The sequence below is a fragment of the Microsporum canis genome, genomic scaffold, assembly GCF_000151145.1.
Source record: "Microsporum canis CBS 113480 supercont1.4 genomic scaffold, whole genome shotgun sequence".
NCBI lineage: Eukaryota > Fungi > Ascomycota > Eurotiomycetes > Onygenales > Arthrodermataceae > Microsporum > Microsporum canis.
In genome coordinates, this window is record NW_003299166.1 from 2,876,386 (window position 1) to 2,892,976 (window position 16,591).

The 16,591-nt window shown below is 45.0% G+C and overlaps 6 protein-coding genes across 6 annotated transcripts; 3 read left to right on the forward strand and 3 right to left on the reverse strand.

Annotated features, from left to right (window-relative positions):
- Positions 1-1,366: 1,366 nt before the first annotated feature.
- Positions 1,367-2,207, forward strand: MCYG_05045 (conserved hypothetical protein; the record flags this gene model as incomplete). The annotated part of the gene is made up of 2 exons (XM_002847262.1): positions 1,367-1,883; positions 1,921-2,207. 2 exons carry the CDS (start codon positions 1,367-1,369, stop codon positions 2,205-2,207), a joined length of 804 nt encoding a protein of 267 aa, XP_002847308.1.
- Positions 2,208-3,107: 900 nt separating this feature from the next.
- On the reverse strand, positions 3,108-5,348 carry MCYG_05046 (C6 zinc finger domain-containing protein; the record flags this gene model as incomplete). Its single annotated transcript, XM_002847263.1, has 5 exons — positions 3,108-3,161; positions 3,216-3,746; positions 3,797-4,003; positions 4,073-4,813; positions 4,875-5,348. 5 exons carry the CDS (start codon positions 5,346-5,348, stop codon positions 3,108-3,110), a joined length of 2,007 nt encoding a protein of 668 aa, XP_002847309.1.
- Positions 5,349-5,778: 430 nt separating this feature from the next.
- On the forward strand, positions 5,779-7,291 carry MCYG_05047 (monocarboxylate permease-like protein; the record flags this gene model as incomplete). The annotated part of the gene is made up of 3 exons (XM_002847264.1): positions 5,779-5,836; positions 5,979-6,280; positions 6,332-7,291. 3 exons carry the CDS (start codon positions 5,779-5,781, stop codon positions 7,289-7,291), a joined length of 1,320 nt encoding a protein of 439 aa, XP_002847310.1.
- Positions 7,292-7,358: 67 nt separating this feature from the next.
- Positions 7,359-10,303, forward strand: MCYG_05048 (surfactin synthetase subunit 3; the record flags this gene model as incomplete). The annotated part of the gene is made up of 2 exons (XM_002847265.1): positions 7,359-9,473; positions 9,524-10,303. 2 exons carry the CDS (start codon positions 7,359-7,361, stop codon positions 10,301-10,303), a joined length of 2,895 nt encoding a protein of 964 aa, XP_002847311.1.
- A 1,699-nt stretch (positions 10,304-12,002) lies between these two features.
- MCYG_05049 (conserved hypothetical protein) lies at positions 12,003-14,364 on the reverse strand (the record flags this gene model as incomplete). The annotated part of the gene is made up of 5 exons (XM_002847266.1): positions 12,003-12,362; positions 12,488-13,125; positions 13,313-13,564; positions 13,658-14,030; positions 14,194-14,364. The coding sequence occupies 5 exons, from the start codon at positions 14,362-14,364 to the stop codon at positions 12,003-12,005; spliced, it is 1,794 nt and encodes a 597-aa protein (XP_002847312.1).
- Positions 14,365-15,046: 682 nt separating this feature from the next.
- MCYG_05050 (uncharacterized protein) lies at positions 15,047-15,966 on the reverse strand (the record flags this gene model as incomplete). The annotated part of the gene is made up of 2 exons (XM_002847267.1): positions 15,047-15,733; positions 15,940-15,966. 2 exons carry the CDS (start codon positions 15,964-15,966, stop codon positions 15,047-15,049), a joined length of 714 nt encoding a protein of 237 aa, XP_002847313.1.
- Positions 15,967-16,591: the final 625 nt, after the last annotated feature.

The following is a 16,591-nucleotide window of genomic DNA, read 5'->3' on the forward strand; positions in this document are numbered from 1 at the left end:
CCAGCTGAGTCAGGTTGGGGGCCGGCGGATCCACTGGCATCACCACCAGGTTGTATGCGATTCGTCATAGATACTGATGAAACAGGAGGATCACAGCGGCTGTACAGGTCCTGTAGAACACGGAGTTTTGTATATAGAGAATTTGGGAATCTATCAATACACATAGTTCCCGTAGCCGATATCTCTCGACATATAATAACGATTGGGTCGCCATGCCAAGGCTTTGCCTCATTGCATTGCGAAACCCACGGTGCATATTCCCTCAGGGAGATAGGGCGGTACAAGCCCCCACAGAATCTGTTGATACAGCGGCCGTGCTGTTTGACGTGTGAGATAGTCATAGCTTGTTGGCGAATGGCGGGGTATTTTAACCCCTGCTCAAAAGTAATAAAATAGTGTCGGAATCTGCCATTCGGCCAAAAAGTCGAGCCCGCACCAATTAGTGGCAGAGAGACTGGTTATATTTGACAAATAGTCAAGATCAGTGGGAGTGATAACTAAGGATGGGTCGGTGTAGTTGTCAAAATTAACGTGGCATAACGCAATGGCATTTCCGATTGATCTTAGCGAGATTCAATAAACCGCGAGAGCGTAAGAGGGGTTCCTAGGAAGACCCAAATCAGCCATAATAATTGTACAAGATACGGGGTATCCAAACTATACCATGAACCGATTACCCTTATCAAGTATATGGCAAGACTGGGTAGGCGTAGCGCGACACACAAAACACCCATTATGGTACAGTCGCTTAAGCTCGATTTCGATAACTTCACTAAACGAGCCCGCAGTAGACGCAGAGCCCGACGACATCGCTTTTCTTTTTTTGGCGGGGGGCACGGAGAGAGGTCTCCCGCATCATGTGACTTCGTGTTGGCCGTTAAATAACTGCTTAGGGTCTCAGGACAATAACGTGCATATAAGAGTTATATCTTGACTCTCGGCAGCCCGGGAAGATATTGGGGGAACCGAGGAGCTTTTAATGAGAAATTATGTGACAAGAGGTACCCATTGGACATAAGGCCTTTTTGTCCCTTCCAACATCAGATCACGTGCACTGCCCTGATATATTCGGCAGAGACTTCACCTGAGCTCTTTAAGCTCACGAATATACGAATATTTACACCCTTGTATGCCTTCAAACCCATTCAATTAATCATCGTTCGCTGCTCTCGGTCATATTTGGCGTTATTTATCTATATATCTCTTCCCCGAAGCCCCTGGCCAACTCTTGGTTGATCATCTTAAGTTGCTCGTTGTGACTAGCCGTCAACTAAGCACCTGTGCTTGATTTACAACTCAATCTATCAGCAAGTTGCACATTCCATTATCGATTCAGCTCATACAGGCCCTTGTACATATCTACACCATGGGCACCCTGATCACCAAGGACGACCTTGATTCCGCTACCTGGATCGTCGGAGAGCGGGGGGATAAACACGGTGTCTGTGTTACAATATCAGGTGTTGTGGTCAAATATGGGCGTCACGTACGCGCTCAACGGGAAGCAACAACAATAAATCTCATACGTGCGGCTTGTCCCCAGGTGCCTGTACCCGAAGCCCTAGATGCGTGGGAAGAGGGAGAGGGAGAAGATGCTGTGGGATATCTGGCCATGTCCCGGATGCCCGGCGCGATGCTGAGCGAGTGCTGGCCGACCATGGAGCAACCCCAGCGTGAGCGCGTACTTAATGATCTAGAGGGGATTTTGCAGCAACTTCGGGCGATAGAGATACCTACAACAGCTTTGATTGGTGCTGTTGACGGTGGGCCTGCAGCCGATGTTCGCGCCCGCCACGCTGAATTTGGCGGGCCATTTACAGCCGAGTCTGAGTTCAATGAATGGCTTGCCTCTCTAATCCACCCGGAATCTATGCAGTATCGTGGTGCTTTCTATATCGATACAATCTAGAATTGCCTAAGAAAATATAATCACCAACGGCGACCTTGGGCTCTATAATATCCTTGTTAGTAATAATGGTATAATTACAGCAATTATTGACTGGGAGTTCGCGGGCTGGCATCCTGAATACTGGGAATATCTTAAAATGGTCCAGTTTTCCCGCGATCCCGTCTTCAGATGTTTTGCGCGGGGCTGTTGGAAAGATAAGGTAGGAAACCAGGTCTTTTTCGACGAGGAGTTTGTCATCGATCAGATGCTGGACGGCCAGGTCAGGCATGGAAAGCGGGTTATCAAACGGCCTCGTTAGTTGAAGATGATATGTATCCATTAAAGTCGTTAAATTATGCCGTGCGCCACTGGGATGCGCCTTTGGACGCATAAATTCAAGAGGCATAGCATAAGATAGACTACTAGACAGCCTGTTCGCCAATAGGTTGACTGTAGTGAATTATGTTGGGCTTGCCATTCTCAATTACCAACTTTCCTTTGATTCCGACAGTCTTGTTAGTCATCCCTCGAGGGAGCTACCTCGGGGGTGCATAGGACTTGGGTAGTCGTCCCTGGCCTTGGTTCCCCCGAGGTACATACCTTCGAGCGACGACTGACCGGACTGCCGGGTTGCCGAACAGTGGAATGCAAATGCAAAAGAGGAAAGTTAATAATCTAATAGGGGATGCATTCAGCCACCAGGTCTTACCAGCCTAGAAACACGAAGACTAAAACATGTCCAATTTCCAAAATATAAAAACGGAGAGTTATTTCAAGACATGTAAGAAAATATACATAAACTAGGTATTTATATAGAACTATATAAAGAAGTTACTTTAGGCCCCTCTTATCTTATAATAGGGTCGAATACAGGAGGCAGTTCTTAGGCATAACTAAGACCTATTACCCTCTATATACTATAAAAACTAACATGTAACTATTATCCTTCTAAGTACTAGTATATTTACAGGTGAGGGAAGGAGATACGCTGCTGGTGGACTGGAGATGACTAGAGTGCGACTTTGTGCATAGTGTAGATCACGGCCGATTGTCACTATCCACGCACGACAGACGAAATGCAGCCTGGTTCATTTTCATTTATAGTTACCTGCGAACTGGTGGAAACTGAAAAACCATGTAACCCAACCTAACTCAGAATATAATCCAGTTCAATAATCCTTCAGTAGTATAAGGATAGAGTGTTAGATGCTTCATTTAGTCATAGTCCCATAGTGTCGCCGCCGCTGTCTAGGTCAAATATTGAACCTGCCACCTATATAATATAAGTAATTGGGAATGCTTCTTATAGGAAGGGTTCACCACTTACCATAAATCCCCAATCATCTGCCATCTCATTCACATTGTGTAGTAGTATTTCACTAAGCCCACCCACAGGGTTCTCAGCCTGGTTTGGGATTTCCATACCATCAAGTATCGATAGTGATTTCGCCGAAGCGTCCTCAATAGCATTGACTAGTAACTTAGCAATGAGATCCTTAGTGGGGTCTTTTAAGAGTGCTTCGACATGTGCCACAATTACACACGTAAGCAAATAACCCTTGATGTTAGTTTCTCCGGCTTGGATACATTTTAGGGACCATGCCTTCGCATCCATCAGCACAGAAAATAGGTCTTGACGTAAAATAGCTGGACCTAGGCCTTTACCCTCCTGGAGCTGTTCTTTAAGTTCCACCGCTATAAGTAACGCGGCTTGAAGCACAACGGTTCGATAGAACCCTGAGCTACAGATAGTAAGTGTGGTCAAATCGTCTCGAGCTGATGATGTAATACATTCATCAGATTGAGTGGCGACGAGGGGCGATGGTAGGCATGCCGTATGCCAAATCTTGAGAGCCGTCTAGAGAATGCGTAAGCGGCTTTGTGCAATGCCGGCCCGAAAAAAGGCACATGGAGTGATAGGAGGTATCGATGCATTATTAAATCCAATGCGCGTAATTCAAACCGAGGAGGGAACGAACTGGAACCGATAATATATCGCTGAATAGTACCACATAAGGTTTTATATGCGGCTCTTAGACCCGCATCAAGTCGAAGGGTTTCCTCATATGTACGGGAGGAATGAAGGCTGTTTAGGAAGTTCACTATCGCTAGACGCTGCCGCAAAGTCTCACGGAAAACCCTGGAGACTGATGTTTAAGTGTAGATGTCTTTATGTTCTTGGGCGGCATCCTCAAGTTGCTCATCATCAAAATTTCCCGGAGATTTGGTATCGAAATCATCAAGGGAGAATAATGGCGGTCCACCGGAGGTCAAACTTGATTGAAGGCAAATCTCTAGGATCGTGTTCCATATTCTACGGCGCATCTCCGCCAGAAATGTAGTCGTTGTAGGCGTATTTTCAGGATCCCTATGTAGCCCCATATATATCGCTTTTCTAACTATTGCACCGGCTGAAACCCACATCGGATCCCCGCCGATGCCCACCATTTCTTGTGCAAACAACAATAATATATGGGACTGTAAAGATTGTATGTCAATACGAGATTTGAATTTGGGTTCTGAAAACCAAGCTTGCGCTTCATATACCCAGCGAATTGCTGCAACGCGTAGTGAGAATCTTTCATCATACGTAACCGCACCGATCGCAAGCACCAATTTAACCTGAACTAGGAACGCGACATTAAATCTGGGCTCAGTCTCTGGTAGAAATAATGCTTCATACTCCCGTCTAAAACTTGGGATATGCAGGATACGATATATGGACTCGGTTGTCTTAAGGTAGCAGTCAACAAGTTCATCGGAAAGGGTTTTAGAGGGAATATTAGCACTGGGTGTTGAACATTCGGTAGGTGCTCGTTGTAGTTTGATGGCTTTTGCTAAAGCTTTACATTTTTCAATATTAGAGAAGGTAGCTGATGTCTCGCTTCGTAAATATGGTTCAACGATTTCACAGGTATCCTCAAACTAACAACAGATTAATCATCTGTTTAATGAAAGAATCCAAGGTCAAGTATAAGAGATATACCAGAGAAATCATATTAATCCAATGACTTTGGCCAAAGGAGCGTGCCTTGTGCGTGATACTGCGAGGAATGGCGGTTGATTCGTCAGATAAGCTAGGCTCACGGTGGATATAGAAGGTACCGCCTATCCGCGACGAAGTTGTATATATGTCGGGGGTTAGAATGGAAATAAGATACTGTCCTCTATCTGGCTTAGATTTATACGATTGATCTTCTCTAGAGCCAGTTTTGGTGCTATCTGATTTGGCATTGTAGGTCAACGGCGGGCTCTCAAAGGTCGATCCATCCGTGGATCCATCCGTTAGCGATGGTGGGTGGCTCAGAGTTGTTGGCTGTCGAATATAACTAGAACCCGTGCTTCTAGCAGTTGCCGCCTCAGTCACGCCAAACTCGTTTACCTGTCTATGGGTATCATGTTGTTGTGGTGGTAGAAAAGAGTTGGCCTCATAGGAACATGGCCTAGCTCCAGATCGCATACAGTTGCTGCAAGGCTTCTCCCGGTTACATCGAATCTTCCGCTTGCGACAGAGGGCACAAGCCCTGCACCTCTTTTATGTCAGCTTAAATATCTAATGAGGAGGGACATAATTAACTTGCACAGCAGGTCGTCGCTGTCGATATTCTGTCCTAAGCATCACTACGACGTCACTTCACATACACTGTTTGTAGATTTTATCGCTGACTGTAGTCTTCAACCGTAAGGCTAGTCATCTAAAGAGTATTTGAAAAATCAAGAACGGGCACGTCAAGCTTTGTGTTGAAGGTAAAAAAAGCGCAAGCCCATTGTTGAGGTTAAAATAAATTACATAAGTTAGTTAGCCAGTAACCACGTGACTGCGCTTTAGGTCCGTGTGCCTTCCCATTTCCCGAGTCCGAGTCCGAGTCCGACAATTATCATCTCCAAACATGTATCGATGGCGAAAGAAGGAGAAAAAGGGTTCGGGGAGCTCTGGGGAGGGAGAAGGTAGGTATATATAAAGATGGGATTGATGGCACGATCAATCAACTTCAATCGCTTCACGCAACTTTTGTACAGCTTGTGCACTTTTTTTCCTACATAAATCGCTCTATACCCTAATAGCCTGGCATGGAGGCTGCTACAACAGAACCAGAAGCGTTCCTTCACAATGATGATAAGGAAGATAAAGCACCTCCCACCATTACTGCATCTGGAGCAGCCCCAGACGGTGGGGTGAGAGCATGGCTAGTTGCAGCCGGGGGCGCTGCGATATTTTTTTGCTGCTTGGGCTTCTCAAACTCCTTTGGCGTCTTTACAGAGTACTATCTGTCACACCAGCTCAGCGGAGAATCCCCCGATAAGGTTGCATGGATCGGGTCTCTGTCAGCCTTCCTCTTGTTTGCGACTGGGATAGTGGGGGGACCATCGTTCGATCGTTTTGGCGCATGGGTAATGTTATCTATCACACGATTGCTGGTGAGCTTACTAACTTAGTGATAGATTATAATACCCGCCGCTGTTATTTATATCTTTGCCATAATGATGCTGAGCCTATGCAAAAGCTACTGGCAACTTATGCTTGTGCAGGGAGTTCTCATGGGGATAGTTATGGGCTTCCTTCAGTTTCCAGCATTTGCAGCAGTCTCTCAGTACTTCGACAAGAATCGCGCCGCCGCCTTGGGTGTGGTGGTATCTGGCTCCTCTGTGGGTGGAATCATCATCCCCATTGCTCTGTCGAAAATGCTTAACAGTTCAGCTCTGGGGTTTGGGTGGTCGGTTCGAATCATAGGGTTTCTGATTATACCCTTCATGCTTTTCGCATGTCTAACCATTAGCGCCCGGCTACCATCTAGGTCGACTACCTTCTGGATCCCGTCGGCATATAAAGAAGTAAAATATATTCTTTTGATTATATCATTATTCTTTATGTTTGTCGGCATGTTTACGCCACTTTTTTTCCTCCCAACATATGCAGTATCAAGGGGAATGGATCCAACACTTGCCGGTTATCTGCTTGCAATTACCAATGCATCTTCTACATTTGGCCGTATAATCCCCGGCGTCTTAGCAGACAAGTATGGACGACTCAATATATTCGCACTTGGAGGTGTTGTCACCGGGGTTGTTATTTTCTGCATGAACTCTGCTATAACCGACCCCACTTTGATTGGATATTCAGTTGCCTTTGGTTTTGTGTCAGGTACCATCATATCTGGAGCATCTGCAGCATTTTCCCTTTGCCCCCAAGACCCACGAGATATTGGAACATATATGGGGATGGGGATGTCTATCAGCTCCCTCGGAGGCCTAATAGGCCCTCCAGTCAATGGAGCATTCGTTGAAAGATATGGAAGCTTTTTCGAGGTATCGATGTTTAGTGGTACCATGTGTTTGTTTGGTGGTCTTATCGCGCTTGGAACTAAGTTCTATACCGCCGAGGGTCCCCTGGGGAGGGTATAAGTTATTTACCACTATTATCTTTATGAAGTTTGATTGGCCACCAACTCTAGTTCAACGGGTGCTAGACATGTGCCGCTTATACTCTACTGAGCCTGCAATTCAGGAAAAGTCAAGGGTAATATCGTATTCACAGTTGGCTCGCCGAATGAGTTCTCTAGTGTCTACAATCCTCCATTCAGCGACCGACATTGTGGGTTCTCATATTGCCGTTCTATGCGAGCCATCTGCAGATGCTATTATATCTATGCTGGCAGTCCTGCACTGCGGTGCTATTTATGTTCCACTGGATACTAATTTACCTATATCACGGCTTGTAGCCATGATGAATGACTGTAAGCCTGCTCTTCTCCTAATGCACGCAGGTACAGAGGAGCAAGCCCAGGCCATCACAACCGGATACCTAATCCAGGAAGTACGAGTAGACATAGTAAGTGAACAAGCCAGCTACGAGGTTCCATCGATATATGCTGCCGAGCAAGACGCACCCGCTATCTTGCTTTACACGAGTGGCTCAACGGGAGCGCCTAAAGGCATTCTCCTCTCTCAGGCCAGCTTTATCAATCACTTAGCCGCTAAGAAAGAGGCGCTTCACTTATGCCGAGAACGAGTTCTTCAGCAAAGCTCGTTGGGCTTCGATATGTCTATAATACAAACGTTTTGTGCGATTGCTAACGGCGGCCTCCTGGTTATCATACCGTCTGATTTGCGGCACGACCCACATGAATTAACGACACTGATGGCTCGTAGCCGTATCACTTTAACAATCGCCACGCCATCAGAATACACGATGTGGATAAACTATGGAGGAATGACGCTGAAAGAGAATACTTCGTGGCGTTACGCCTGTATGGGTGGTGAGATGGTTTCACAACATTTAAGGAATGAGCTACGTCGTCTTGACATTAGAGCATTGGGAATATGGAATTGCTATGGCCCTACTGAAATTACTGCTGCAGCGACGTTCTATGAAATCGACCTGAAAGCTGGTAATGATAGTGTTGCCAGATATGCCGTTGGAAAAGCATTGTCCAACTACTCAATTTCCATTCTGGATGAGTATGGAAACCCGCAACCTGTTGAACATACTGGAGAGATTTGTATTGGTGGTGCTGGAGTAGCCCTAGGATACCTAAACCTAGTGGAGGAGAGTCAGCGTAAATTTGTCACCATGTCTGGTATGCTAGGAATAGATCTCGGCCAACCAAAACAGCGGTTTTACCGCACTGGTGACCAAGGAAAATTGATGCAGGACGGGACATTGTTACTGCTTAGCCGGCTACATGCAGATACGCAAATCAAGTTACATGGAGTACGCATTGAGATGCAAGAAGTCGAAACGGCTCTGCTATGTGCCGCCAACGGTCTCCTTTCTACCGTGGTTGTTTCTCGACGAGATGAAGTATTGGTCGCCCATGCGACAATCACATCAGGTAAAGAACATATTACCAATCGTGAGGAAGAACTTTCTGCAATTCTAAGGCGTCTTAGATTATTGTTGCCACGATATTCCGTCCCGGTGACTATTGCTATTATACCCAAGATGATTACCAATGCAAATGGCAAAGTTGATCGCAAGGCCATTAGTGCTCTCCCGATATCAGAAAACAGCTCCATAACAGAGAGACAGCTAGGCAGGATGACAGTTCGCGAAGGCGAGCTTCGTTTGCTATGGGAACGTGCTCTCCCTAAGATATCGTTCGCTGCCCGCATTTCGCCTTCTTCAGATTTCTTTCTATGTGGTGGGAATTCGCTCTCATTGATGAAGTTGCAGACTGCAATCAGGGAGTCTATGGGAATTGTAGTATCAACGAGGATACTATATCACGCTAGTACATTAAGTAGAATGGCAGAGTACATTAGTAACTGCCTCCAGGAAGAACAACATCGGCAAGAAGCAGAAAACATCGTAACGGAAATCAACTGGACAACGGAAACCTCTATACCCCTCTGGTTACATGAGCAGATTAGCACTCTGAACACACTAGGGGCAACATCCATTGAGCAGGTAGAGATGCCACAAAAGGTGCCGAGCGGAATCGAAATTCTTCTGACAGGTGCCACAAGCGTGTTGGGTGGCTTTCTTTTACGTTCACTGATGCAATCACCTACTATCCATAGAGTCCATTGCGTCGCGGTGCCCGCTGATGAAGAACATCTGCTTCCAGAGGACCAAAACTCGAGCGCTATATGGGGAGTCTTGCATCACCAACGCTAGGTTTAAGCATACCCGAGTCCAAGTACTTTGAGCAGAATATAGATATTATCATCCATGCCGGTGCCTTCGGTCATTGTCTCAATACATATACCTCTTTACGCTTGCCAAACCTACTCTCAACCCATTATCTTGCGTCTTTGGCATTACCAAGATCAATTCCACTGTTATACTTATCATCAAACAGAGTCGTTCTATTGTCTGGAAAAACGTCGCCACTGCCTGGATCTGTCTCAAACTTTATACCACCAACAAACGGCAGTGAAGGTTACACTGCGAGCAAGTGGGCAAGTGAAGTATTTCTAGAGAATATAGTTACTACCTTGAATAAAAACGGGGGTCACCGGTGGAATGTGGCAATTAATCGGCCATGTATAGTTGTGAGTGACCAAGCCGCTTCTTCAGACGCTCTGAATGCGATCTTACAATATTCCGTCTCTATGCGAAGTGTGCCTCGACTGGATGGAATGGTAGGATATATTGATTTCAGAGAAATAGATGCGGTGGTTGATAATATCAAAGAAGCAGCACTTGAAATTCTCAAGGGGCCTGCTCTACCAACTCAGGAATGCTCAATCAAATTCCAACATCAATCTAGCGGAATTCGAGTGCCGGTGGCCGATTTCGGGAGATATCTGGGGGAAAAATATGGAGGCACTTTTGAAGAGGTGGATATGAGAAAATGGATTGCCCAAGCAGCGAAAGCAGGTATTGACCCTTTAATTACGGCGTATTTGGAGGATATTCTCGAAAGCGGCTCACAGGTAGTATTTCCATATATGGGGGAAGGGCAGATATAAATAGTTAGAGTAACTGTTGGATAATTTCATAGGTATTATAAAAATTATTATTCTTATAAGATAGCTCAAGCTCCCTCCTATAGTTGGTTAGCAGATCGAGTAGATAGTGACTGCGAAAAATTAATATTTAATTCCAACCGCAGCCATACGGCCTCTCTTACATAGAGGCGTAGATTATGGTAGAGGTTATTAGAGACATAGACATTCATGTAGTATTGTCCCAACTAATCACAGTAGGGAGGTATATAGTCTAAGAAATATGCGTATACTTTATTTTGCAGGAATTCCACTCACAAATCACGAAAGACCACCCATGTTCCATAATATCTCAAAAGAGGTAGCATCCGCCGCATATATATAAAGTCGATTGCCAGGTTTAAAGTGGGAGAGTGAGGGGTTATTATAGCGATGGTCGTGTTAGAAGAGCGCGCGGGAATAGAGTGCGGCCAGTTCGTCGAACGCTACCTTTTGCCGGCTCGTGAGATGGGGGCAGGAAGTCATTGTATAGTATAAGTATATGGTACAAGGAGTAGGCTCGATGGTTTGGTTAGTTGTCCCTAGCCTTGGCTCCGTACATACGGTCGAGGGATGACTAATAGGACTCCGGGGTCGCCGAACAGTAGAATGCAAATACAAAAGGAAAGTTAATAATCTAATAAGGGATGTATTTAGCTACCGGGTCTTATAAGCCTAGAAATATAAAGGTTAAAACATATATAATATCTCCAAAATATAAAAACGGGGAGTTATGTCAAGATATATAAGAAAATAGATATAAACTAAGTATTCATATAAAACTATATGTCAAATATAACTAGTCTCTCTGCCACCAATTGGTGCGGGCTCGCCTTTTTGGCCGAATGGAAGATTCTGACACTATAATAAAAGTTACTTTAGGCCCTCTTATCTTACGATCAATATGGGAGGCAGTTCCTAAGCACAACTAAGACCTATTACCCTCTATATGCTATAAAAACTAATATGTGGCTATTATCCTTCCAAGTACCAATATATATAAAGAAATAAGAGTTATATTAGGTGGTATAAGGCAATATATATATGTTACAAGACCTGTAAATCCCTTCTTAAGGCAATATAGTCTAGACAAAGACCCTGAAATCATTATCCTGCGTCTTAGGAGTTTAATCATATGAATATTTCTCGAGCATCGATCGCATTTTTCGCACTTTCACCCTATAGAAAACTATCGACAAGTCGTACCTGCCCATACTTTTGAGGCCGTTGAACCCACCATGCCAAGGCGTAGCCAAACACACTAAGCATTCATTAGTTAACTCTACAGCCGCTTAAGTTCAATCTTTATAGCTTAACTAAACGACCCCAAAGTAGACGCAGAGCCCGTAGAGGACATTGCTTTTCTTTTTTTGGGCGGAGCGCGGTATCTGTGGCGAATCAGTGGGTGGATCAGCGGGTGACATACAAGAGGACGTCAAAGCAAAGCCCGATGTTGCACGCAGAAAGGATAACAGGAGGCTACTAACCTGGCAATTTGTACACGTTAATATTAGACAAAAGCTTTCGAAAGTACGCAGTGCCTGTTCTAGCATAGCTTTCTAAATTTGTTTCCGTTTCTCTCAATCCTTACGTGTGACACTTCGATATACTAGGGATAAAGTGCAAAAACTGATCGTATCTTGTTTCTTAACAAAATGTTTTTGAGTTGCATAAGAAAATAAGTTCAGTTGACGCATAAAATCGACTGTCCCCCATCCCAGGTTATTCGTTTTCTAACTGCCAGTTTGAAAACCTTATGTTTGGTGTCCCTCAGAGATTGGTTTTCATCAAGGATGTGTGCCGAAGGCGCAAATACCAAGGCTTCCCCGGTGCGAAGACTAGATATCTGATAGAGACCATCCTTGCCATCCGCCGATCCACTGTTATCCTTCGTATGGCCAATTGTGATATGATTCTGAATACTTTGATACCACTCAGGGCTAGAAAATCGATGGATTATTGCCATCGAACATAGATCAATTAGTCGAGGTGATATTGTGGGTTCTTGGGTTGAGATTATAAGCCGAACTCCCAAGTGACGCTGCTGCCGAACGATATTTAGGAACGTATCGGTAAGTTCCATTGCAGCTGACGTATCGGTCATATACTAGTGATGATTGAATTTGTATGATGCTAGGAAGATATATAAAAGGCATTGGTTATACATACCTTATGCGCCTCGTCCGCGACGATCATCTTGCCTCTTGAAGGGTAAGCGTGGAGGAAAAGATCAATAGCGATGCGGAACAGTATACACGCGGTACTCTGGTCCACGAAAGGACAGGAAAGGTCCAAGATAGTAATCCCATTATTAACAAACTGGCCCTCGTCAACTTCACCCTTGAGATCGAGGAACGAGTCCAGTAAGTCAAGCCTCTGGTCAAGAAAGGGCGTTTGGGTTCGTTGTAAGTGGAGGGAGTTTAGACGTGCGCGGAACGCAAGATAATCAAAGCTTCCTTCATTTTTTATTGCCATTTCACGCAGCAGCATAGTCACTTGGGACATATATAGAGGCATTGAGTCGCCTTTACCAAGTGACATAAGTGAGAGCATTGTACTAATATTCAGATGCCGAGGCTGTAGTCTGAATGGACGAACTTGGACACCTGGAATTTGAGAATATAAGGTCTTAAGATTATAAAAATTCGAAGGTGATACAAGGACGGTTACCAGAACTTGCAGCTTCTGTGAGCTGTATTCCGGCATTATCGATGAAAGAAATGCCATTTCGCTAGGCTGGGAGCTTATATTCGAGCTATACTCGTTGAACTGTAGGACAAGAGTAGATAACGGCTGCTTAAGAATCCCTAGAGAGGGGAGAGGTAGAGTGCAATTCTCTAGTCTCTAAGATTAGTTAACGCCATAAATTGTACAAAGATATTAAAATAATACCAATTATACAGCTCGTTGTGTGGGATTTTCCACTGCCCTGAACCCCGCATATAAAGGTCGAAAACGGAATATTGGTATTAAGCATCACCCTAGGATCAATACCTGTAGACGTTATCGATGGCTGATGGCCCAAAAGTGCAAACTGAGGGGGCATTTTAATGCCGTGCCCCTCCACAACAGGAGACAGCAAGGTTACTTCCCGCAGGTGCGGAGATGCATGGCTATTAATTGATTCATCGTAGCTCAAGTTCAACAGTTGCATCTGATGTCCTAGATCCGGAATTTTGGGTGCAGTAGGTATAACTGCCAATGATTCGCTGTCAGGACTATTGCGTGTAAAGTATTCGGTGAACTCTATACCCTAGATCAGCCTCTGCTCTTCCTGAGAAAATATCGAATGGATAATACCATTTAATATTGGTGCCTTGGTTTGTTCTTTATCTATACTATTGGGCGTAATATAGATTTCTGCGGCGTGATCAGGCTTCTTCAGCGGGGATGGGGTATATGTATTATTGGAACGGGTATTCTTTTGTTCAACTTTTCTGATTTCCTTTTTAGGTTCTGCGGCTTCCTGCTTCGTTTCCTTTTGTTCAACTTTTCTGATTTCCTTTTTAGGTTCTGCGGCTTCCTGCTTCGTTTCCTTTTGTTCAACTTTTCTGATTTCCTTTTTAGGTCCCACGGCTTCCTGCTTCGTCTCCTTTTGTTCAACTTTTTTAATTTCCTTTTTAGGTCCTGCGGCTTCTTGCTTCTTCGTCTCCTTTATACAAGGCGTAGGCGTCGGCTTATTCTGTTCAAGAAATGCAGCATAGCTAGAATTCTATTAACGATATATCAAAGCCGGGGGCATAGCTATACGAAAAGCTGGCTTACCCGTTCAACACCTGACAAATATATTGTTCCTCCTTGGGATATAAACCTAAATACCTAGATCGAATCTCCTTTCTATTGATATTGCGGTTCTTTTCGTACATGGTACGCACGTCTTGGCGGATTTTCTTTTTAACCGTCCGTGCATCAAAAACATTTACACCCCCGGGCGTTGTTGTCTTCATCTGAGTCTTTGCCTGTGGCTGCGCTGCTGTCTTCTCTTGAGCTGCTTTTGCTTGGGGCTGCGGCTGCGTTACAGCCTTATTGGATTTTTTCTTCGCCATTAGATAACTAAATTACACACGCCTCACCTACAAGGCACGTTTCCGCAGTTTGTGCAGTTGGAGTGGTCGATATAGTATTGAGTATTAAGATGTTGGGGCTGAAAATTGGGTATAAGCGGCCCGAGGGGTTATCCATATCGAAGTTTAGAGATTTTTTTGGATTGTGGCCCCACCGTTATTGTTATGCAATATCACGTGATATTATATAATCTGGTCACATGACCCATTGGGGAATATTCGGAGGCTGAAGGGGGAACACGTGACCGCAGCCTCTGCAAGGCACAACGGAACAGCAAAACAATGCCTCAGCAACCAAATGAACATAGGAAAAGGTAATAAATAGGCGTAGAAGTAAATAATAATAATAGATAAAAGGTCTAGAGGCTATATTACTACTATTTATCTATAGAGGATAAAGGGCTATTAGCCGACTAATACCTACGTAAGATGAGGCCAAAAGCGACTCAAATTAATACTCTTATTAAGCATATTCTGATTACCAACTTTCAGAATCAAATATCAACTAACTAATAGTAGAGGAATAACGCAAGCAAAAAACGATAATCCTTCTATCCCAAGTCCCTTTTCCTCCGTGACTTTCAATTGTATCCAATGAGCGTAGTTATCTGGGCTGCGCCGCAGATAGTCCGTAACACAAGAGAGCCATCAATCAGCTAACCATTTATATAGTCTGTTCAATAGGCGCCTTGGGAGGCACATTGCGCGCAGGATAGAGATCTGCAAGTGGTGGACAGTCTCTCGGGTCTGGATAGAAGACTGCACCCAACTCCTTCATCACCTTGACCTTCTCTTCCATCGTAAGACACATCCTAAGCTTCCCAAACTCAATACCGACCCCATATACATTCTCTAAAGCCCAAACACCACCATCCTCCACCACATCTTTGCCAATGGTACACTCGAGGTTTCTTGCGCTTGGATGTTCATCGATTCCTGGCCATGCAAAAAACCACTTAATCCCATCATCACGTTCTGCGGTCATTTCATCTACGGAGCCGTTATATAGGGCGTGGTAACTTCGCCAATGCCTTCCCCCCAATTTCCGGAGCAGACCACAGAACCGGTCTTCTGCCTCTTGACCCGGTAAGCGTTCCTTTAGCGGTGCGAATCTATCAAATCCGAGGAATTTAAGGTCAACAATATCTACTCCTGTCTTTGCTATTATGGAATCTTTTATTGCTTCGCCTTTGGGTCCTTTAGACGGATAGCCGTAGATAACGTAGCCATCTCGTGAGTAGCAAGATGTGCGTTCCTTGTATCCATCGGGCGAGCGCATCCAATCAAGGGACGGTGGTGGGTTATCGTACTCTGGAGGTGTGGATGGCGGTCTGTACTCAAGAGGCTCCTGCTACCGAGTCGAAGAGAAAGCTGAGCCCATCACTCCGTAACTACCGTTGCCGGTCTCGTCATAAGATGTACGTTGTTAGAAGTGGTGCGTAGATGTGCCAGTAGAAGAAGTCAGACGAGACTTTGAAATACTGCTGCCTAATCGTTAGCTGTTCGCATCTTACAAGGGTAACCAGTTAACTTTACCGTTCACAGATAACCAGATACCGTTACGAACAAGTTGGGTTGTGTCATTTTAGACACGGAGTATATAGCCAGAAATCCTACTCGCTATTATCTAAGTGGTGCATGCGTCGCTACCCCCCCTGTTCCTAGTCGCTTTCGGCACTAATTGCTCAGCGGCGCTCTGTTCTCTATAACTTTTTGTTATTTGCACACTGCCTGTGCGCAGGTTATACCCAACGCCCTGCTCTGGTTGACTGCCAACTGTTGCCGTTGATTTACTCCGGGTTTATGAGGAGCCAGGGCTCTGTTATGGGACATCTAGTTACGGCGTAATAACTCCGTTTGGCTGCAATGCAATGCACGCCGTTTCAATCCCTTCCTCCCCTGCCGCGTTTTCAATTGAAGCCGAAAGCAACAAATCACAGGGAGGACTTTCCTTGCTTGGCCGGATTATATTGCCTTAAACCAGGTTCCCACAAGTTGATTTCTTGCTGGAAATACAGAGGTGTACCCCAGAAGTTTTTCGCCATGACTCCAGAAGCACATCCGCCGCTGTATACCCCCTTGTCCCGCAGGCTAGCATACCTAACAGCAGCCTGTAGAAAGAATAACATCAGGCATGTGTTACTGTCGGAGATATGGCTTCATCCTGTCAGCCACTAGTGTAGTCCCGCTCTTTGGCTCAGCCGTTTTA